The sequence below is a fragment of the Nerophis ophidion genome, linkage group LG09, assembly GCF_033978795.1.
Source record: "Nerophis ophidion isolate RoL-2023_Sa linkage group LG09, RoL_Noph_v1.0, whole genome shotgun sequence".
Taxonomy (NCBI): Eukaryota; Metazoa; Chordata; class Actinopteri; order Syngnathiformes; family Syngnathidae; genus Nerophis; species Nerophis ophidion.
In genome coordinates this window covers 53,360,607-53,383,106 of record NC_084619.1, presented here as the reverse complement: position 1 = coordinate 53,383,106, position 22,500 = coordinate 53,360,607, and the positions used below count along the sequence as shown (strand labels likewise).

The 22,500-nt window shown below is 40.6% G+C and overlaps 1 protein-coding gene across 13 annotated transcripts in view; it reads left to right on the top strand.

The window, feature by feature from the left end:
* Positions 1–21,527, top strand: part of camk2g2 (calcium/calmodulin-dependent protein kinase (CaM kinase) II gamma 2) — a 145,409-nt gene extending 123,882 nt beyond the window's left edge. For 10 of the 13 annotated variants that reach the window (XM_061911236.1, XM_061911238.1, XM_061911242.1 and 7 more), the window contains 4 exons: positions 8,830–8,905; positions 8,976–9,070; positions 15,144–15,387; positions 17,582–21,527. In XM_061911236.1, coding sequence (XP_061767220.1) covers positions 8,830–8,905; positions 8,976–9,070; positions 15,144–15,376 — 404 coding nt within the window. In that variant the 3' untranslated portion in view covers positions 15,377–15,387; positions 17,582–21,527. Of the gene's footprint in view, positions 1–4,844; positions 4,905–8,829; positions 8,906–8,975; positions 9,071–15,143; positions 15,388–17,581 lie in introns of all 13 variants that reach the window. The other 3 variants (XM_061911235.1, XM_061911234.1, XM_061911240.1) reach the window with 1 other exon arrangement.
* Positions 21,528–22,500: the final 973 nt, after the last annotated feature.

The window sequence follows — 22,500 nt, the reverse complement described above, 5'->3', positions numbered from 1 at the left end:
TATATCCAAACTATATTAGCCCATTCACTTTGCCTTTTTCCCGCCACATTTGCGCACTTTATTCTCATAGTCATATGGGCGTGACCACCCTGCGCTACTAAGTGCCCTTAGCACCGCAGAAGGGTGCCAAAAACCAGAGTGCAACGTGGTTATTTTGATTCCCCTTGGCACAACTTTTTGTCAATGGCAATGCCAAACCGAGGCGCTTTGGCGGACACGGGGCCTCACGGACATAAGAATGTCAAAATGGAGGATGCTTGTGTGCAGCGTGATGTCGTGCCTGAGTCCCACATGGTGGCATCACACCAACACTTAAGTCTGTAATTAGTCTCAGGACCTCCTGAAAGGAGCTAATCTGCTTACCGGGTGGAAGCCTTCCGTCGCTTTTTTTCTTGCTCTTGATCCCAGGGTGGTTTGTCAGCTGTTTCGGCTTCTTGCTTTCTTCCTGCGCACACTTGTGAGCGAGGATGCTTTCAATATAAACGTGGACGCATATGCAAAAGTACAATATATTTATCGGCACAGCACGGTGGACACAGGGGTTAGTGCATGTGCCTCGCAATACGAAGGTCCTGAGTAGTCCTGAGTTCAATCCCAGGCTCGGGATCTTTCTGTGTGGAGTTTGCATGTTCTCTCCGTGAATCCGTCGGTTCCCTCCGGGTACTCCGGCTTCCTCCCACTTCCAAAGACATGCACCTGGGGATAGGTTGATTGGCAACACTAAATTGGCCCTAGTGTGTGAATGTGAATGTGTATGTCGTCTACCGCGACCCCAAAAGGGACAAGCGGTAGGAAATGGATGGATGGATAGATATCTGCACCTTGTTGCTACTGCAACAAAATGTCGTTCTTATCCACACTTGCCAACCCACACAATTTTCCTGGGAGACTCCCGAATATCAGTGCCCCTCCTGAAAATCTCCCGGGGCAACCATTCTCCCGATTTCCACATGGACAACAATATTGGGGACGTGCCTTTAAAGGCCTACTGAAATGAGATTTTCTTATTGAAACTGGGATAGCAGGTCCATTCTATGTGTCATACTTGATCATTTCGCGATATTGCCATATTTTTGCTGAAAGGATTTAGTAGAGAACATCCACAATAAAGTTTGCCACTTTCGGTGCTAAGAGAAAAGCCCTGCCTCTACAGGAAGTCGCAGACGATGATGTCACACGTGTGGGGGCTCCTCACATATTCACATTGTTTTTAATGGGAGCTTCCAACAAAAAGTGCTATTCGGACCGAGAAAACGACAATTTCCCCATTAATTTGAGCGAGGATGAAAGATTTGTGTTTGAGGATATTGATAGCGACGGACTAGAAAAAAAAAAAGATTAAAAAAAAACGTGATTGCATTGGGACGGATTCCAATGTTGTTAGAGACATTTACTAGGATATTTCTGGGAAATCCCTTATCTTTGTATTGTGTTGCCAGTGTTTTAGTGAGTTAAATAGTACCTGATAGTCTGAGGTGTGTGTCCACGGGGGTTTTGACACCAATGTCTCAGGGGAGTCGACGGCAGCTTTGTGGACGGCACGAGCTCAGCTTTTCTCCGGTAAGAAGCGACTTTTTACCACAATTTTCTCACCGAAACCTGCTGGTTGACATTCCGTCGTGATTCATGTTTGCTTGACCGCGCTCTGATCCATACTAAAGTTTCACCTCCAGGAATTTCAAACAAGGAATCCCCATGTGTTTGTGTGGCTAAAGGCTAAATCTTCCCAACTCCATCTTTCTACTTTGACTTCTCCAATATTAATTGAACAAATTGCAAAAGATTCAGCAACACAGATCTCCAAAATACTGTGTAATTATGCCGTTAAAGCAGAAAACTTTTAGCTGTGTGTGTGTGCAGCGCTCATATTTCCTTAAAACCCGTGACGTTTTGCGTACACGTCATGATTACAAGACATTTTCAAGACGAAACTCCCGGGAAATTTAATTTAGTAAACTAAAAAGGCCATGTTGGCATGTGTTGCAATGTTAATATTTCATCATTGATATATAAACTATCAGACTGCGTGGTGGGTAGTAGTGGGTTTCAGTAGGCCTTTAAGGCACTGCCTTTAACGTCCTCTAAAACCTGTCGTCACGTCCGCTTTTTCCTCCATACAAACAGCTTGTCGGCCCAGTCACATTATATTGTGGCTTTTACACACACGTGAGTGAATGCTATTCATACTTGGTCAACAGTCAGTCATACAGGTTACACTGAGGGTGTGCGTATAAACAACTTTAACACTGTTACAAATATGTGCCACACTGTAAACCCATGCCAAACAGGAATGAAAAACACATTTCGAGAAAACATCCGCACCCTAACGCAACATAAACATCCATCAATCCATTTTCTACCGCTTGTCCCTTTTGAGGTTTGCGGGGGGTCGCTGGAGCCTATCTCAGCTGCATTCGGGCGGAAGGAGGAGTACACCCTGTACAAGTCGCCACCTCATCGCAGGGCCAACACAGATAGACAGACAACATTCACACTCACATTCACACACTAGGGCCAATTTAATGTTGCCAATCAACCTATCCCCAGGTGCATTTTTTGGGAGGTGGGAGGGAGCCGGAGTACCCAGAGGGAACCCACGCAGTTACGGGGAGAACATGCAAACTCCACACAGAAAGATCCCGAGCCTGGGATTGAACCCAGGACTACTCAGGACCTTTGTATTGTGAGGAAGATGCACTAACCCCTGTGTCCACCGTGCTGCCCACAACATGAACACAAAAGAACAAATACACAGAATCCTTTGCAGCACTAACTCTTCCGGGACGCTACAATACACCCGCTACCTCCAAACCCCCCCCTTCTTAACCCTGAACGTACATTGAAAATACACGCAACCCTAACTTAAAATGCCTGACATTTGAGGCATTTAAGAAACTCCCCCCGGCCAGCCCCGCAAAAGAGAACATATCCGGTGGAAAAAAAGAGGTATGGTCTTTTTTTCGTAGCCCGGTCGCTGCTAGCATGCCTTGTGTTGTGCCTCGGTGTGCATTGTTTACACAACGTGCGGTACGCTACTTAATATGTCCGTGTGGAAACTTGTTCGGTACACCTCCGAACCAGACCGAAACCCCCGTGCCGAAACAGTTCCATACGAATACACGTACCGTTACACCCCTACTAGGTGGTATAATCAAGGTGTGCCAAAAGGCACTACCTTGAACCTCCTGAACCAGATCTGTCAGGCCAGAGTCATCCAGAAGGCAAAGGCCATTCTGGTCAACCCTCAGCACCCTCTCTTCTCAGAGTTTAGACTCTTGCCCTCAGGATACAGGTACGCCCCTAGTAATAGGAAGGCCAAAAACAACACATACAAAAGATCCTTTGTTCCCTCAGCTGTTGACTTTATAAATGAGCCTCTTAAACAAGCTTATCTGCTATGCAGTCACTTTAGTGGGAAGCGACGTGTGAAAATGTGTTTGTATTGTATTACAAATGTTTTTAGCTTATAGCTCAATGCCTTCATAATAGAGGTGTAATAGTACACAAAACATTTTTTTTTGGTACGTACCTCGGTTTAGAGGTCACGTTTCAGTTAATTTTCGGTACAGTAAGTAAACAACAAAATATAAATGTTTTGGTTATTTATTTACCAAATTTGTAAACAATGGCATAACATACATATAAACACAGGGTCCATTGCCAGGGTTAATGTGGTCAACATATATAAAATAAAAACTAAATTAGATAAGGCTCAGAATGGTTTCTTAACAAAACTTTTCTACATATAAAGTGCTTTTTTTGATTGATTGATTGATTGATTAAGACTTTTATTAGTAGATTGCACAGTACAGTACATATTCCGTACAATTGAACACTGAATGCAAACACCCCAATAAGATTTTCAATTTGTTTAAGTCAGGGTCCACGTTCATCAACCCCCCCCCATTCCCCCCCCTCCCAAGCCTGGCTAACTTGGCAGTAAGAGGATATATGGGCTTATTGTTCTTCCACCATAGAAGTGGGTCAAAATCTAGTTTTTAATGCAATACAGCAACTCCCTGTGACCCCGAACGGGACAAACGGTTGAAAATGGATGGATAGATGGTCTTAAATCTGCTGCTATAAAAACATTTATTGCTTCAGCCCTGCCTGGCTGGCCGAGGAAAAGCTGCTTGAATGCGGTGGTGACGCTTTAAAGGAGTTAGCATGTTTGACGTGTTGGCAGACGCGTACCCTACTGCTGCTGAACAATGTCGGCAAATCTCCGTCCTCCATTGTTGTATCGCACCGCGCAGCCAAAGTGTTCCCAAACGGGAGATGTTAACGAGGCAGGAGGGTCTTCCAACTCTGGCTTTTGCATGTTGTCCTAGCCCGGTCGCTGATAGCCTGCTGTGTGTCGTGCCTCGCTCTGCATTGTTTGCACAACCTGCTGTGCGCTACCTAATATGTCCGTGTGGAAACTCGTTCAGTACACCTCCGAACCGAACCGAAACCCCCGTACCGAAACGGTTCAATACAAATACACGTACCCTTACACCCCTAGTTCATGATGTATGTGTTTTATGTATTTGTACCTTATTTTTACTGTTATATTTTGTTTTTATTGTCTACTTCTGCAAACCAAATTGCCCCTTGAGGACAAAGATTTTCTGAGTCTAAGTCTAAGTGGGTCAAAATAGTAGGAACATCTCTCTGTACGTCACAATCCTGTAATGTGTTGTTATTCTGTCGTCTTCGGATGAATTATGTGTCCTTTAAAAGCATAGCATCATGTAAATAAATGTGTCCTCTGGTGCTTTCGGGGGTGCATTAATAGCGCATTGTCACATGAATTTATGTGTTTTTGTGTTGTAATGTAATGCGGGCGGTCACTGCTAGTGCAGGCGCGGCCGTGCTTCACCAGTGCTGCACTGCCGAAGAAGAGCCAACCCAAATACTCCACTGTAAGTCCGTCCACCTGTGTGTCAGCATGACTCCTCTTGCAGTGACTCATGTGTGGTTTCATGGATTTACTCTTTGCTGCCACCTGCTGGCACTTTGCAGACCGAGCCGAATGCAAACTCAAAAAGGTGTTATGATGTGTTATTATCACATATTGATGAATTGCTAGTTTTAGTTTTAGTTTATTTTGGACATGTTAAAAATATAAGTCATTTGAATAAGGAAATTGTTTTAATAACATTACAATAAAGTCCAGAAATGTAAAAAAGAAATACATACAAAATGAAAACAATACATAAAGGTCAGGTTTTTTTCATATCCAAAAAGGAGTTGGGAAGAAGTGAAACTTACAAACCCCAAGACCAGTGAAGTTGGGACATTGTGTAATTTGTAAATTAAAACAGAATACAATGATTTGCAATTCCTTTTCAACGTATATTCAATTGAATAGACTGCAAAGACAAGATATTTAATGTTCAAACTGAGAAACTTGTTGTTTTTTTTTGCAAATAATCATTAACTTAGATTTTAATGGCAGCAACACATTGTTTGTTTACCACTGTGTTACATGGCCTTTCTTTTTAACTATACTCTGTAAACATTCAGGAATTGAGGAGACCGATTTTTGAAGCTTTTCAGGTGGAATTATTTCCCATTCTTGCTCTATGTACATCTTAAGTTGTTCAACACTGTCTCCATTGTGGTATTTTAGGCTTCATATTGTGCCACACATTTTCAATGGGAGATAGGTCTGGACTACAGGCAGGCCAGTCTAGTAAACGCACTCTTTTACTATGAAGCCATGCTGTTGTAACACGTGGCTTGGCATTGTCTTGCTGAAATAAGCAGGGGCGTCCTTGATAACGTTGCTTGGTTGGCAACATATGTTGCGCCAAAACCTGTATGTACCCTTCAGCATTATTGGTGCCTTCACAGATGTGTAAGTTACCCATGCCTTGGGCATTAATATACTAATACTAACACAGACATTCGTAAAAATGTTAGCATATTAGCTAATGTTAACGACGCTAGCGTCATTATATTACCATTCATGAAAATGCTCCTACAGATATGACACACACATGGGACGGAAAAGTAAGTATGAACAGTTTTAGTTGTATTGTAAAACTTACAAATGTTGCTTGGAGTGATGAATGGAGAATGCATATGAGTCATAACGCATGCCTGTTGAAAAAAAAATAAAAATATAAAAAGCACTAAAGATAAATGGAAAAACACTGGCGCCTGCAGTGATCAAATTCGTCCAAAAGATTGTGCCATACCACAAACAATAAAACGCTCTGTTTTTTGTTTTTTTATAAAAATTATTTGTATCATTGCCGTTAGCAAAAAAAAAGTCCATAAATCATCCTCTCTGTTTTATAAGCCGCAGGGTTCAAAGTTGCGGTTTATAGTACAAAATTTACACTAAGGGAATTTGCAGAATTTACAGTTGTTGAGAATAATTTGTATGTAAAAGCTAGCTTTTGCTTATTTAATTAATATCCAGCTTTGAGCTGTTGCATATTACTTACACTTACAAAGTATCCAGTAACAAAAGTATCCGCATCATTCAATCTTCTGTATCCTGACCTTAAAGGGGTCCTGTTATGCCGAGCCAACTTTTCTTACCTATTGCTGTTGTGTATTTGGGATTTGCAGAAGTCCCGAAAATGTAAACTCAAACCGTGGAGGCATGATGGGGATATTTATAAATCAATCTCACCTTCCTTCGTATTTCTGCTAAACAATATGTTTGGAATTTGCCTCATTAGTGACGTCTGCAGATATCTCAATATTTGCTAAACTTTTGCGGCAGCCCACCACTGTAGTCCGACGCTGTGCTCAATAGACACAAACTTTTTTTCTATCCTCTTGTTGTGGGGCAGACTGGCTCGTACATGCGCATGCGTCCTCCGCCATTGCCATTTTTAAGACAAAGTAGTGTACAGTTTTGTCTTATATCTGTTAGCAGAATGGATAAAAGGGCTAAAAACGACAACTTGGCTGACAGGGAAAAGACACACTCCAAGTGGAGGCACATAAAACGGCGCAAGATGGTTTACAAAACATAAACTGTGCAACATTTTGACCAAAGAACCAGCATTACATGTTATGTAGACCACAAGGAAGTGTTTTAAATGAAGAAAAAAATCATAATATTACACTTTTAATTAATTATTGCAGCTACTAAGTGTTTTGCATACTCTATTTACCACTGTACTTCAAATTAAAGACAGCACAAGTCCATTGCAGACTGTTAATTAGGTTAGTGTTCTCTTTGAATCATTTCACTTGATCAAACTTTGTCTAACTTTCCACACTAGAAAAATAATACAATGATGTACCATTGCTGCTGATATGGTACAGGATCATTGGGCCCCATTCAGCAACTGTTCTTAAGAGCAAATTCTTAAGCCCACTTACAAAGTTTTTAAGGAGATTTTTGTATTCACCGATGTTTTCTTAGCGGGGATTTGTTCGTAGGTAAGAACAAAATCTACAAGTGCTCCGGAGCACTCTTAGGGTGGCCTATTTGTTCTTAAGTGTGACAAGTCCCCTTACTTCTATTGTCTACAGTTAAATTAATATCATATATAGATATATAAATGTGTGCATATATAAAGACACCGTATTTCCTTGAATTGCCACAGGGCATATAGTATGCGCCTGCCTTGAATTACTGCCGGGTCAAACTCGCTTTCCAAAATAATTAGCGCATGCTTAGTATTACCGCCTGGTCAAACTCGTGACGTCACGAGTGACACTTCACCTGTCATCATTTTCAAAATGGAGGAGGCTGATTTCAATACCGGTAATTTGAAATTGCATAAAGGAAAGAAGATTAAGAGCTATTCAGTAGGATTTAAGGTCCAAGCTTACATCACACTCAATTTTTTACTGCAGGCCTTTGGTAAGTGCCGGAGTGAGAAGAGGTTTTAAAATAATTAGCGCATGCTTACTTTTACCGCATGCCTTTGGTAAGCGCAGGAGTGAGAAGAGGTTTTAAATTAATTAGCGCCCCAGCGGCAATTCAAGGAAATACGGTATATGGAGAAAGAGAGAGAGCACAATCAGCGTTGATTTGGTGACTCTTTAAAAGACTCAACTCACACAATGGCAATGCTTTTGCTGCTACTGCAAGATGCCGCAGATCGTGCCCTGGGGAGGGAGGGAAAATTTCACGACCATGTAGACCTATTTGCCCGAAGTGACAAACATTTATTTGAACGCTTAAGGCTATGTCAGCGGTCCTCCCTTTCTTAAACTTCTGTTTTGACATTATGTGTTCCCCCCTATAATAGGAATTTCTCTTCTGTAATCTGTTTGTGTTTTCTCCGTGTGTTTGATGTTCGGCTTTTCCGCCGGAATTGTGCCCTTGTATGGCGAATTAAGGGAATTTGCCTATACAAATTATGGAATTAATGGTGTTTGCAAATTATGCAAATTATGATAGACACGCACGCGCTAACCATTTGGCATTCAGCAACTTGAAAACGGCAGGTGGGAACAATTTGGTCGTTTAAGAACACGTCATGAATTTGAATGGACTCCTTAGGAAATCAGTTAGGAAGAAAGATAAGAGGAAACGTTAGGAGCTTATTGCTGAATGGGGCCCAACATCGGTATCGGCCAAAAGTGAAGACTAATATCAGTATCGAATAAGTTTTATCGGGACAGCTCTTATAAAAATATGGTAAAAAATGTAAGTTGAATAATAAGTGATGAAAAGATGGACTTTTTGAATCATCACTCAGGTGTGCGGATTTCTCCTTTTCCTGGTTTTGAAGTGAGATTGCTGCCGTTTTTGCTTCTCTTGGTATCTTCTGGATATGAGGACTCTTCAACGTCAAAGAATATGTCGAAACGTTTCAGCCTCAGTCTTCGTCTGACCCAGTCGTCCTTGCTTGTCTCGCCCGCTTCCAGCTCGCAAACAAGAAATCATCAAGATGACCGAGCAGCTGATCGAAGCCATCAACAACGGCGACTTCGAGGCGTACACGTAAGTCTTTAACCTTGCCGCTGATAACACGCCACGAAAATGGACGACGGACGTGTTCCTCTGTCGGCAGGAGGATCTGTGACCCCGGCCTGACCTCCTTTGAGCCAGAAGCTCTGGGCAACCTGGTGGAGGGCATGGACTTCCACAAGTTCTACTTTGACAACCGTAAGCAGACACAACATTAGGCACACCTGCACGCTCCAACACACGGGGCGTCTGGGCCACCTGTGTGAAGTTCTCCAAACCCCCCACCTATCATCGCAAATAAGAAAATAACACATTTATTTGTGCTGTTAGAATGTTCTTCTGGCCTTCTAAAGTTATTCTAAAATTTATTTTATGACTCGGGGTTAGTGCATGTTCCTCACAATACAAAGGTCCTGAGTAGTCCTGGGTTCGATCCTGGGCTCGAGATCTTTCTGTGTGGAGTTTGCATGTTCTCCCCGTGACTGCGTGGGTTCCCTCCGGGTACTCCGGCTTCCTCCCACTTCCAAAGACATGCACCTGGGGATAGGTTGATTGGCAACACTAAATTGGCCCTAGTGTGTGAATGTGAGTCTGAATGTTGTCTGTCTATCTGTGTTGGCCCTGCGATGAGGTGGCGACTTGTCCAGGGTGTAACCCGCCTTTCGCCCAATTTTAGCTCAGATAGGCACCAGCGCCCCCCGCGACCGCAAAAAAGGGACAAGCGGTAAAAAATGGATGGATGGATGGACTAGTGACATAATTTATCAAAATCTCCCCAATTTTGTCTCAATCGTCTGTGCTGCTAAATATTTTTGGCTATTACACTTTTTATGTTATTTAATTTTATAGTTTTATTGTTAATAGCATGCTTTTATTTATAACAAGTCCCCCCCCACCCCACATTGTCAAAATTTCCCCAGACTTGTCCCAAACATTTGGGCTGCAAAAATGTTTTGTCTATTAGTTTTTATGTTAACATTTTATAGTTTAATTTATTATTTTATTTTATAGTTATTACTTTTGTATTATTTGTAAAGACCCACACCCCACCTTGTCAATTATATTTTATATGTAAATGTCCATCCATCCATCCATCTTCTTCCGCTTATCCGAGGTCGGGTCGCGGGGGCAGCAGCCTAAGCAGGGAAGCCCAGACTTCCCTCTCCCCAGCCACTTCGTCTAGCTCTTCCCGGGGGATCCAGAGGCGTTCCCAGGCCAGCCGGGAGACATAGTCTTCCCAACGTGTCCTGGGTCTTCCCCGTGGCCTCCTACCGGTTGGACGTGCCCTAAACACCTCCCTCGGTAGGAGTTCGGGTGGCATCCTGACCAGATGCCCGAACCACCTCATCTGGCTCCTCTCTGTGGAGGAGCAGCGGCTTTACTTCGAGTTCTTTCCGAATGACAGAGCTTCTCACCCTATCTCTAAGGGAGAGCCCCGCCACACGGCGGAGGAAACTCATTTCGGCCTCTTGTACCCGTGATCTTATCCTTTCGGTCATGACCCACAGCTCATGACCATAGGTGAGGATGGGAACGTAGATCGACCGGTAAATCGAGAGCTTTGCCTTCCGGCTCAGCTCCTTCTTCACCACAACGGATCGGTACAACGTCCGCATTACTGAAGACGCCACACCGATCCGCCTGTCGATCTCACGATCCACTCTTCCCCCACTCGTGAACAAGACTCCTAGGTAATTGAACTCCTCCACTTGGGGCAGAGTCTCCTCCCCAACCCGGAGATGGCACTCCACCCTTTTCCGGGAGAGAACCATGGACTCGGATTTGGAGGTGCTGATTCTCATTCCGGCCGCTTCACACTCGGCTGCGAACCTATCCAGTGAGAGATGAAGATCCCGGCCAGATGAAGCCAACAGGACCACATCGTCTGCAAAAAGCAGAGACCTAATCCCGCGGCCACCAAACCAGAACCCCTCAATGCCTTGACTGCGCCTAGAAATTCTGTCCATAAAAGTTATGAACAGAATCGGTGACAAAGGGCAACCTTGGCGGAGTCCAACCCTCACTGGAAACGTGTCCGACTTACTGCCAGCAATGCGGACCAAGCTCTGACACTGATCGTACAGGGATCGGACTGCCATAATAAGACAGTCCGATACCCCATACTCTCTGAGCACTCCCCACAGGACTTCCCAAGGGACACGGTCAAATGCCTTCTCCAAGTCCACAAACCACATGTAGACTGGTTGGGCAAACTCCCATGCACCCTCAAGAACCCTGCCGAGAGTATAGAGCTGGTCCACAGTTCCACGACCAGGACGAAAACCACACTGTTCCTCCTGAATCCGAGGTTCGACTATCCGGCGTAGCCTCCTCTCCAGTACACCTGAATAAACCTTACCGGGAAGGCTGAGGAGTGTGATCCCACGATAGTTGAAACACACCCTCCGGTCCCCCTTCTTAAAGAGAGGGACCACCACCCCGGTCTGCCAATCCAGAGGTACCGCCCCCGATGTCCACGCAATGCTGCAGAGTCTTGTCAACCAAGACAGCCCCACAGCATCCAGAGCCTTAAGGAACTCTGGGCGGATCTCATCCACCCCTAGGGCCTTGCCACCGAGGAGCTTTTTAACTACCTCAGCAACCTCAGCCCCAGAAATAGGAGAGTCCACCACAGATTCCCCAGGCACTGCTTCTTCATAGGAAGACGTGTTGGTGGGATTGAGGAGGTCTTCGAAGTATTCCTTCCACCTATCCACAACATCCGCAGTTGAGGTCAGCAGAACACCATCCGCACCATACACGGTGTTGACAGTCCACTGCTTCCCCTTCCTGAGGCGGCGGATGGTGGTCCAGAATCGCTTCGAAGCCATCCGGAAGTCATTTTCCATGGCTTCCCCAAACTCTTCCCATGTCCGAGTTTTTGCCTCTGTGACCGCTGAAGCTGCACACCGCTTGGCCTGTCGGTACCTGTCCACTGCCTCTGGAGTCCTATGAGCCAGAAGAACCCGATAGGACTCCTTCTTCAGCTTGACGGCATCCCTCACCGCTGGTATCCACCAGCGGGTTCTAGGATTACCGCCACGACAGGCACCAACTACCTTGCGGCCACAGCTCCGATCAGCCGCCTCGACAATAGAGGTGCGGAACATGGTCCACTCGGACTCAATGTCCAGCACCTCCCTCGTGACATGTTCAAAGTTCCTCCGGAGGTGGGAATTGAAACTTTCTCTGACAGGAGACTCTGCCAGACGTTCCCAGCAAACCCTCACAATGCGTTTGGGCCTGCCAGGTCTGTCCGGCATCCTCCCCCACCATCGCAGCCAACTCACCACCAAAGCTCCGCCCCTCTCTTTACCCGAGTGTCCAAAACATGAGGCCGCAAATCCGATGACACAACTACAAAGTCGATCATGGAACTGCGGCATTGGGTGTCCTGGTGCCAAGTGCACATATGGACACCCTTAAGTTTGAACATGGTGTTTGTTATGGACAAACTGTGAAGTCCAATAACAAAACACCACTCGGGTTCAGTTCCGGACGGCCGTTCTTCCCAATCACGCCTCTCCAGGTTTCACTGTCGTTACCAACATGAGCGTTGAAGTCCCCCAGCAGAACAAGGGAATCACCTCGGGGAGCACTCTCCAGTACTCCCTTGAGTGTACCCAAAAAGGGTGGGTACTCTGAACTGTTTGGTGCGTAAGCGCAAACAACAGTCAGGACCCGTCCCCCCACCCGAAGGCGGAGGGAGGCTACCCTTTCGTCCACTGGGTTGAACTCCAACGTGCAGGCTTTAAGCCGGGGGGCAACCAGAATTGCCACCCCGGCCCGTCGCCTCTCACTGTCGGCCACGCCAGAGTGAAAGAGAGTCCAGCCCCTTTCAAGAGAAGTGGTTCCAGAGCCCTTGCTGTGCGTCGAAGTGAGTCCGACTACATCCAGCCGGAATTTCTCTACTTCGCGCACTAGCTCAGGCTCCTTCCCCCCAGTGAGGTGACGTTCCACGTCCCAAGAGCGAGCTTATGTAGCCGAGGATCGAACCGCCAAGTGCCCTGCCTTCGGCTTCTGCCCAGCTCACATTGCACCCGACCTCTATGGCCCCTGCTATGGGTAGTGAGCCCATTGGAGGGGGGACCCACGTTGCCTCTTCGGGCTGTGCCCGGCTGGGTCCCATGGGTACAGGCCCGGCCACCAGGCGCTCGCCATCGTGCCCCACCTCCGGGCCTGGCTCCAGAGGGGGGCCCCGGTGACCTGCGTCCGGGCAAGGGAAATCTGGGTCCTTTGTTTTTACTTTTCATATGTAAATGTGAAAGTTTTTATTTTATTCTAGTTAAGTTAGTTTTTTTTCATAATCCCTCACCCCCAACCTTCCGCGTCCCATTTGTTTGTGCTACGTCTATGCTGCAAACATTTCTTTTGTCTGTTATAGTTCTTGTCTTAACGTTTTATTATTCATAACCAGCCCTCCCACCTTTTTAAAATATCACCAAACTATTATTTTTTATATTAACATGTTAATATTTGTGTATTGTGTCTGTTGTAGTGTTTGTGTTATTAACGTTTTAGTTTTTATGTTATTTATGTATTATTTATAAAGGCCCCCAACCCCGCCCCGTTGTGCTGCAAAATGTTATTCTTATTATATTTTTTACGTTAGTGTTTTAAAGTTTCTGTTATTAAGGTTCTATAGTTTTTATGTTAATGTTATTTTTCATAATCCCCCCTATCCTTGTTTGTGCCGCAAACATATTTTTGTCCATTATAGTTCTTATTTTAACGTTGTATTTTTCCTAACCAGCACTGCCACCATTTTAAAATATCTCCATGTTCTTATTTTTAGTCTATTATAGTATTTGTTATCAACATGTTAATATTCATATTTTTGTCCATAATAGTATTTATTATATCAACATGATAATATTCGTCTTTTTTATATAATAGTATTCATGCTAATAACATGATAATATTCATATTTTGTATATTATAGTATATGTAATTAACATGTTACTATTCATATTCTTGTGTATTATAAAATGTACGTTATAAACATGTTAATATTCATATTTTGGTCTAATATAGTTTTTATGTTACTAACATGTTAATATTCATATTTTGGTCTGATATAGTATTTATATTAACATGTTAATATTTGTATTTTTTTCAACTATAGTATTTATGTAACATGTTAATATACATATTTTTGTCATCGTATTTATGTTATCAACATGTTAATATTCATATTTTTGTCTATAGTATTTATGTTTTTAACATGTTAATGTTCATATTTTTGTCTATTATAGTATTTATGTTAATATTAATACGTCTCATATTATTTTATTTATCATAACATGTTAATCATTCATGGTGTATTATAGTATTTGTTATTAACATGTTAATATTCATATTTTAGTCTATTATAGTATCTCTGTTAACATATTAATATTCATATTTTTTGTGTTATAGTATTTGTTATTAACACGTTAATATTCATATTGTGTTTTATTATAGTATTTATGTTATTAACATGCTAATATTTTTCTATAATATAGTATTTATCCTAACATGTTAATCATATTTCTGTCTATTATAGTATTTGTTATTAACATGTTAATATTCATATTTTTGTCTATTATAGTATTTATGTTAACAATTTAATATTAATATTTTTGGTCTATTATAGTATTTGTTGTTAAAATGTTAATATTCATATTTTTATGTATTATAGTATTTATGTTTTTAACATGTTAATATAAATATTTTTCTATATTCTAGTATTTATCTTAACATGTTAATCATATTTTTGTATTTTATGGTATTTATGTTAACAACTTAATATTCATATTTTGGTCTTTTATAGTATTTGTTATTAACATGTTAATATTCATAGTTTTGTGTAATATAGTTTTTGTTATTAAAATGTTAATATTATTTTTTTCTATATTATAGTATTTATGTTAACATGTTAATATTCATGTTTTTTTCTATTATAGTATGTATGTTTTTAACATGTGATAGTGTTTGTTACTAAGGTGTCATTATTCATAACTCCCCCCCCCCCCAAAAAAATAATAGTATTTTTTTTTTTTAAATGTTGTACTGATTATAGTGTTATGTTGTTGCATTACTTTTCAATACCAGCCCCATAGCATAAAATCTATAATAGCCAAAAATGTTTGCGTCTCAAATGTAGCACAGACGAATGGCAGTTATTTATTTTTTGTAATGAAAATAGGACCAACGTCCCACAGGTGTCCGTGAAGAATTATTAAGAATAATAATATTTCCTCAAGCACTCTGTTGTGTCATGTGTCCCCAGTGTTGAGTAAAAACAGCAAGCCCGTGCACACCACCATCCTCAACCCTCACGTGCACCTGATCGGCGAGGACGCGGCCTGCATCGCCTACATCCGCCTGACGCAGTACATGGACGGCCAGGGTCGGCCGCGCTCCTGCCAGTCGGAGGAGACGCGCGTGTGGCATCGCCGCGACGCCAAGTGGCTCAACGTGCACTTCCACTGCTCGGGAGCCCCTGCCGCGCCCCTCCAGTGAAGGCCACGCCGGTGAGGTCACATGACTCGCTGACGGTACACCGTCATTGCTATTAGTGAGTGATATTCGTCCTTTGAACGGTCGTCGTGGCAACGCCTCGTCACGTGTTGTCTCTTGCTGCGGTGCAACGTTTCAAAATGACATTGAAATCATTAAAAATAGTCAAGATTCTATTTTTTTTTTTTTTATACAAGGTATATCATATAAAATGACATGCTATGTTGTTTAGGAAATGTTACAAAGCAATATGATTGGGGTGTTTCAAAAATGTATTCACATCTAAATCAAGATTATTATCTAATGTGATTTTAAATAGATTCCTAATTAATCAATAAAAAAAATTCCGCCTTTTTCAAAATATATTTTTCAACTAAAAACATAAAAATAGCAAAAATATTATTATTGATTCTGTGATTTTTGTAAATACATTTTTTTAAATATGTTTTTTTTGGGGTAACATTTTTTAGTTTTTGTAGCCTGTAACCTGTTTTGAAAAGGTTTTATTACAATTTATATACCAAATAATATATTACGAGAATCTTGTTGAATCGATTCTGAATCGAATACTCAAACCCACAATCTGAATCGAATCGTGAGGTGCCCAAAGACTCCTACCTCTAGCGTTCATGTAGGAGTAGACTTATGATTAGTTGAGTCGGGACTTGAAACAACGGGACATGCCCCGATCTAATATTGATATCGTTCCAATATCAGCAAAAAAAAAAAAACAGACACTGGATTGTATCAGCTAGTATCTAAAATCTCTTATACAAGAACTCTCCCGCTAATGTTTCTTCTTGCTAGCTTAACAGACACATAAGTTGTCTCCATTTGAGGGCCTTACTGTAAATATTTGTCAATATAACTTGCTTGCAGGAGTTCAAAAATAACTCAGCATAAAAGAAATGCAATAAAACAAGTGCTATCTTAATGCTAATTTACAACTAAATTGCCTTTCAAATGTCTCTTGTTGGTGTTGTGTTTTATGAAATAAATTTCCCCCCAAAAATGCGACTTATACTCCAGTGTGACTTATATATGTTTTTTTCTTTCTTTATTATGCATTTTCGGCAGGTGCGACTTATACTCCGAAAAATGCATATATATATATATATATATATATATATATATATATATATATATATATATATATATAGATATATATATATATATCCCGTATCTTTCGGATTATAAAACGCACCTGCCGAAAATGCATAATAAAGAAGGAAAAAAACATATATAAGTCACACTGGAGTATAAGTCGCATTTTTGGGGGGAAATTTATTTGATAAAACCCAACACCAAGAATAGACATTTGAAAGGCAATTTAAAATAAAGAATAGTGAACAACAGGCTGAATAAGTGTATGTTATATGACGCATAAATTACCATCTGAGAAGGTGCCTGGTATGTTAACATAACATATTATGGTAAGAGTCATTCAAATAACTATAACATATAGAACATGCTATACGTTTACCAAACAATCTGTCACTCCTAATCGATAAATCCCATGAAATCTTATACGTCTAGTCTCTTACGTGAATGAGCTAAATAATATTATTTGATATATTACAGTAATGTGCTAATAATTTCACACATAAGTCGCTCCTAAATATAAGTTTCACCCCTGGCCAAATATGAAAAAAACTGCGACTTATAGTCCGAAAAATACGGTATATAAAATAATAGTTTAAAAAAAAATAACTGATAGTTGTTTTTTCTCTACTGTATGTATATTTAAATGTTTTAATAAAAAATATTTATATTTATTTTAAAAAACTGTTTTAAAGAATATGATACAAACATGAATTTTCAAAAGAAAAAAGTAAACTGACTATTTTTAATATATATTTTTTTATTTCAATTTTAAAAAGTGTGTATATATATATATATACACACACACATCTATACACGTAAAGTATATATACACATATACATAAATAAAATGTGTTGCGTACAAAAATGTATTTTCAAAAGAAAAAATAAACTGATAGTATTTTTAATATAGTATATATTTTTTTATTTTAATTATAATTTTAAAAAAGTGTTTATATATATATGTGTATATATATATATATATATATATATATATATATATATATCTTTATACGTACACATAAATAAAATGTGTTGCGTACAAAAATGTATTTTCAAAAGAAAAATTGAACTGATAATCATTTTTGTTTCTTGCTTGTTCCTCAGCTGTGCTGAAACTGTGAGCTGATTGGAGCGTTGACTCTCCTCCTCTTGGTGCTTGGATGGATGTAGGCCTACTAAATGGGGGGAACAACATCACAAAGTTGGGGGCACAAACAATACATCGTAGAGCAAGTTAAAAAAACAAACAACAACACATATATCTATAAAAAGCAAACAAAACAAACAACAATAATTAGCTTGACTGAAGAAGCGACCAACAGCAGCATTGATGGAGGTTGAGTTCCTCCATGATGGATGGTGCATGTTAGTGCTGGCTGCACAAGTTGGATGCCGTCCGTCTGCTGGCTGGGAGAGTATTCACTTCTTTCATGTACAGACGCACACCTGATTTAATTGGAGGGCAGAGAAGGGGTGCTCAATTAGCATCGTCGTAGTCCGTTTGGACGTTATTTTTTTTGTGTGTGTTACCAAAAGGGACCTTTTTTTCTTGTTTTACTCTCATCAGTGCTTTTTAAGTTACTTTGTGTTGGTAAAGTTTTTTTTTTTTTTTTTTATTGTAATGTGTACATTGATATTTATATTATCCAGATGGACGTGTGTCTGTTTGTGTGCGCGCCGTCCAAAGCTCCTCCCACCTGTCCGCATGGACACGCCCCCTTTTCCCGTCCTGTTTCTCCTGTGTGCAAGCATGACTCGGCCTGTACTGTTCTGGACTCGATGATGTTGCCCCTCCGGACCACGCCCACTCGCGTCACTTCCTGTCTCGGTATTAATGATGATGTCACGCCCGTCTCTCGTGTCCCTTGCGTGTGCTTTATTGTCCACCTTGGCTTGCCGTACTTTGAACCTTGTGACGCTTCAAGAAGCATGTTATTTTATATGTTTTTTCATTTAATTCCCCCAAAAAGAAGCAGCTCGAAGGACAAAAAAAAGGCATGAATGATAGCGAGAGAGCGCTGCAGAAGGCAATCAACTCAACCCCCGTTTTGTTCTTGTAAATGTCGTAGTTGTTAGTGTGGGTGTTTTTATTCTCACTCGTTCGAGTCACAACTGGGAAAAAATGCTGTGACCCTTTGCTACTACACACACACACTCACACACGTCACTTAAGCACATGCAAACAAATATCGTCCCTTTAAAAGAGGAAACACATCTGGCAACCCTCCTGAAACCCGGGTTTCTTATTTCAATGCTTTTGTTTTTTCCGTCACAGTCACGGGGATTTCGCCATCTTATAAAGAATTCACGCCACACACAATGGAGCTTGCAGGTTTGGTGAAAATAGTCAAAAATTTAAAGTTGTATTCGTTTTTTAACGCAAAATGTGTCCAATTATATCGCTAATTTGTCTGCTTCTTCTTAATTCCTTAAAGGCCTACTGATATGAGATTTTCTTATTCAAACGGGGATAGCAGGTCCATTCTATGTGTCATACTTGATCATTTCGCGATATTGCCATATTTTTGCTGAAAGGATTTAGTAGAGAACATCCACGATAAAGTTTGCAACTTTTGGTCGCTAACAGATACGCTCTGCCTTTACAGGAAGTAGCAGACGATGATGTCACCCGTTGATGGCTCTGTCACGCCAAATTACTTCCCTCCTACAACTCCCCACCACCCCATTTACTTCCGGGGTCTTGATTAATACAGACGTTTTGTTAACGCTATATTATAAAAATATAACGCTATATTATAAAAATACAGACGTTTTGTTAACGTTATATTATATAAAATTAAAAAAAACAATTTACAAACACAAGCTATGGGATGACTTAAGAGGAAACGTAACCCCGGAAGTAAATGCGTCATCCCATAGCTTGTGTTTGTAAATTGTTTTTTTGATAAAAATGTTTATAATATGGGCGTTTTGTTAACGCCATATTATAAAAATATAACGCTATATTATAAAAATACAGAGGTTTTATTAACGCTATATTATAAACAAATAATTAAAAAAACAATTTACAAACACAAGCTATGGGATGATGTAAGAGGAAACGTGACCCTGGAAGTAAATGCGTCATCCCATAGTTTGTGTTTGTAAATTGTTTTTTTAATTTTATTTTTTGTAATATAGCGTTAACAAAACGTCTGTATTTTTATAATATAGCGTTATATTTGTATAATATAGCGTTATATTTTTATAATATAGCGTTATATTTTTATAATATAGCGTTATATTTTTATAATATAGCGTTATATTTTTATAATATAGCGTTATATTTTCATAATATAGCGTTAACAAAACGTCTGTATTAATCATGACCCCGGAAGTAAATGGGGGGGAAGGTTTTTGTAGGGGGGAATATATTTGGTGTGACAGCTCCTCACATCCTCACATTGTTTTTAATTGGAGCCTCCAACAAAAACAGCTATTCGGACCGAGAAAACGACAATTCCCCCATTAATTTGAGCAAGGATGAAAGATTCGTGTTTGAGGATATTGATAGCGAAGGACTAGAAAAAAAAAAAGCGCGATTGCATTGGTACGGATTCCGATGTTTTTAGACACATTTACTAGGATAATTCTGGGAAATCCCTTATCTTTCTTTTGTGTTGCTAGTGTTTCAGTGAGATTAACTAGTACCTGATAGTCGGAGGGGTGTGTCCACGGGTGTCTTGAGGCCAGTGTCTGAGGGAAGTCGACGGCAGATACAAGGACGGCACAAACTTAGCTGAGGCGACTTTTTACCACAATTTTCTCACCGAAACCTGCTGGTTGACATTCGGTCGGGATCCATGTTCACTTGACCGCTGTGATCCATAGTAAAGCTTCACCTCCGTGAATTTTAAACAAGGAATCACCGTGTGTTTGTGTGGCTAAAGGCTAAATCTTCCCAACTCCATCTTTCTACTTTGACTTCTCCAATATTAATTGAACAAATTGCAAAAGATTCAGCAACACAGATCTCCAAAATACTGTCCGTGACGTCATGCGCACACATCGTCATTACGTGACGTTTTCAACAAGAAACTCCCGGGAAATGTAAAATTGTAATTTAGTAAACTAAAAAGGCCGTGTTGGCATGTGTTGCAATGTTAATATTTCATCATTGATATATAAACTATCAGACTGCGTGGTGGGAAGTAGTGGGTTTCAGTAGGCCTTTAAGTCCTTAAGCTGGCGAGAATTGTCGTACAGTATTATTCCAAAGCTGGTGGGCCACTATATATATATATATATATATATATATATATATTTATATATGTTATCTAATTTTTTAAACACTTGTTTTCCTTCTGGCAGCAAAGCCAAACCTGAGCGACTCGCGTGCGCCCTCCGGTGGCCTATCATGTGCACTGCTTCGTGTCGTTCACACTGATAGTCTTTTTTTTTTTCTTTTTTTTGGGGGGTCCATTTGTAGTCACTGCAGTTTGCTTAGAAGCAGACAGACAGGGTATATTTCCACTTGTGTTATGTCTTAATGTTGTACATAGATGTCATGTGACCAAATTTGGGGGGGGGTCTGATTGCACCAACTACCTAAAACTTTACAAATCACTCACTGTCGTTTTTGTTGTTGTTGGTCTGTTGCAGCTTTTTGCATCATAATTACAGCAGAGGAGGTTAGAAGGTTCATGCTACAAGCCACAGCAAACATATACAAATATTATACATATATGAGAAACATATATAAATATATGCAGTTTTACAGATGGATGCAATATGCATGTGTACTTTCTTAGTCATTTTTCACTGATGGACAAAAGTTTGCATCCTGGGTGTCACACACAGACGAGTAGAGAAGCCTTAGCTTGTTTGTGTGACTGCATTGTAACATTTTGGTTAACTTTAAAAAAGAAAATATACATAAAGAGGTTGGGGCTTCATTTGTCCAGCCCCCCTCTGTTGGATGCTGGGTTTTTGCATGAGCGTAGAATTAATCATGAAAGTCGTACATTGTTTGTTTGGATGGTTGTTCTTAATAGCTTGGTTATTACTGGAATATTGAAGTGTATTTAATAAAAAAAAATTGCATTTTAAAGTTGTTTTTGTGTCTGTTTATTTCTTTGTGTCTAAGGAAGAGGTGTCGGAACTTTTTTTTTTTTTAAACAAGGAATTATTTGTATACATGTCCATCCATTCATTTTCTACCGCTTACTCCCTTTGGGGTCGCGGGGGGCGCTGGTGCTTATCTCAGCTACAATCCAAACCGAAGTACGTACCGAACCGAAATTTTTGTGTACCTTTACACCCCTAGGTATACCAGTATTAGTATAGTACTGCTATATTAAATAATCATATTCGGTACTATACCGCCTCTGAAAAGTACCGGTCCTCCACAGGTAATATATTTTTGAAATTCTGACAAGATTTGAATAAAATGACAATTATGCAAACCAAACAATGTGGTCATTGAACCGCCTCAATCCCGCAACCCATCCATCCATCCATTTTCTACCGCTTGTCCCTTTTGGCGGAAGGTTGTACTTGTATAGTGCTTTTTTACCCCTTTTTAAGGAGCCCAGAGCGCTTTGACAGTATTTCCACATTCATCCATTCATACACTGATGGCGGGGCTGCCATGCAAGGAGCTGACCAGGACCCATCAGGAGCAAGGGTGAAGTGTCTTGCTCAAGGACACAACGGACAAGTCGCCACCTCATCGCAGGGCCAACACAGATAGACAACATTCACACTCACATTCACACACTAGGGCCAATTTAGTTTTGCCAATCAACTATTTTTATAAATTTTTTTAAATGCAAAGCTCTGTGTTATCAATATTACGGTTTCAGATTTTTCTTTGTACAAATGTTCTTAAAATTGTTATTAAAAAAAATGTTTTTGAAAATATTTTCGACAAATTTTTTTTTTTTTAATAATTTGGAACAAAATATTGGCCCTGCGATGAGGTTGGCGACTTATCCAGGGTGTAAACCGCCTTCCGCCCGATTGTCGCTGAGATAAGCACCAGTGTCCCCCGCAACTCCGAAGGGAATAAGCGGTAGAAAATG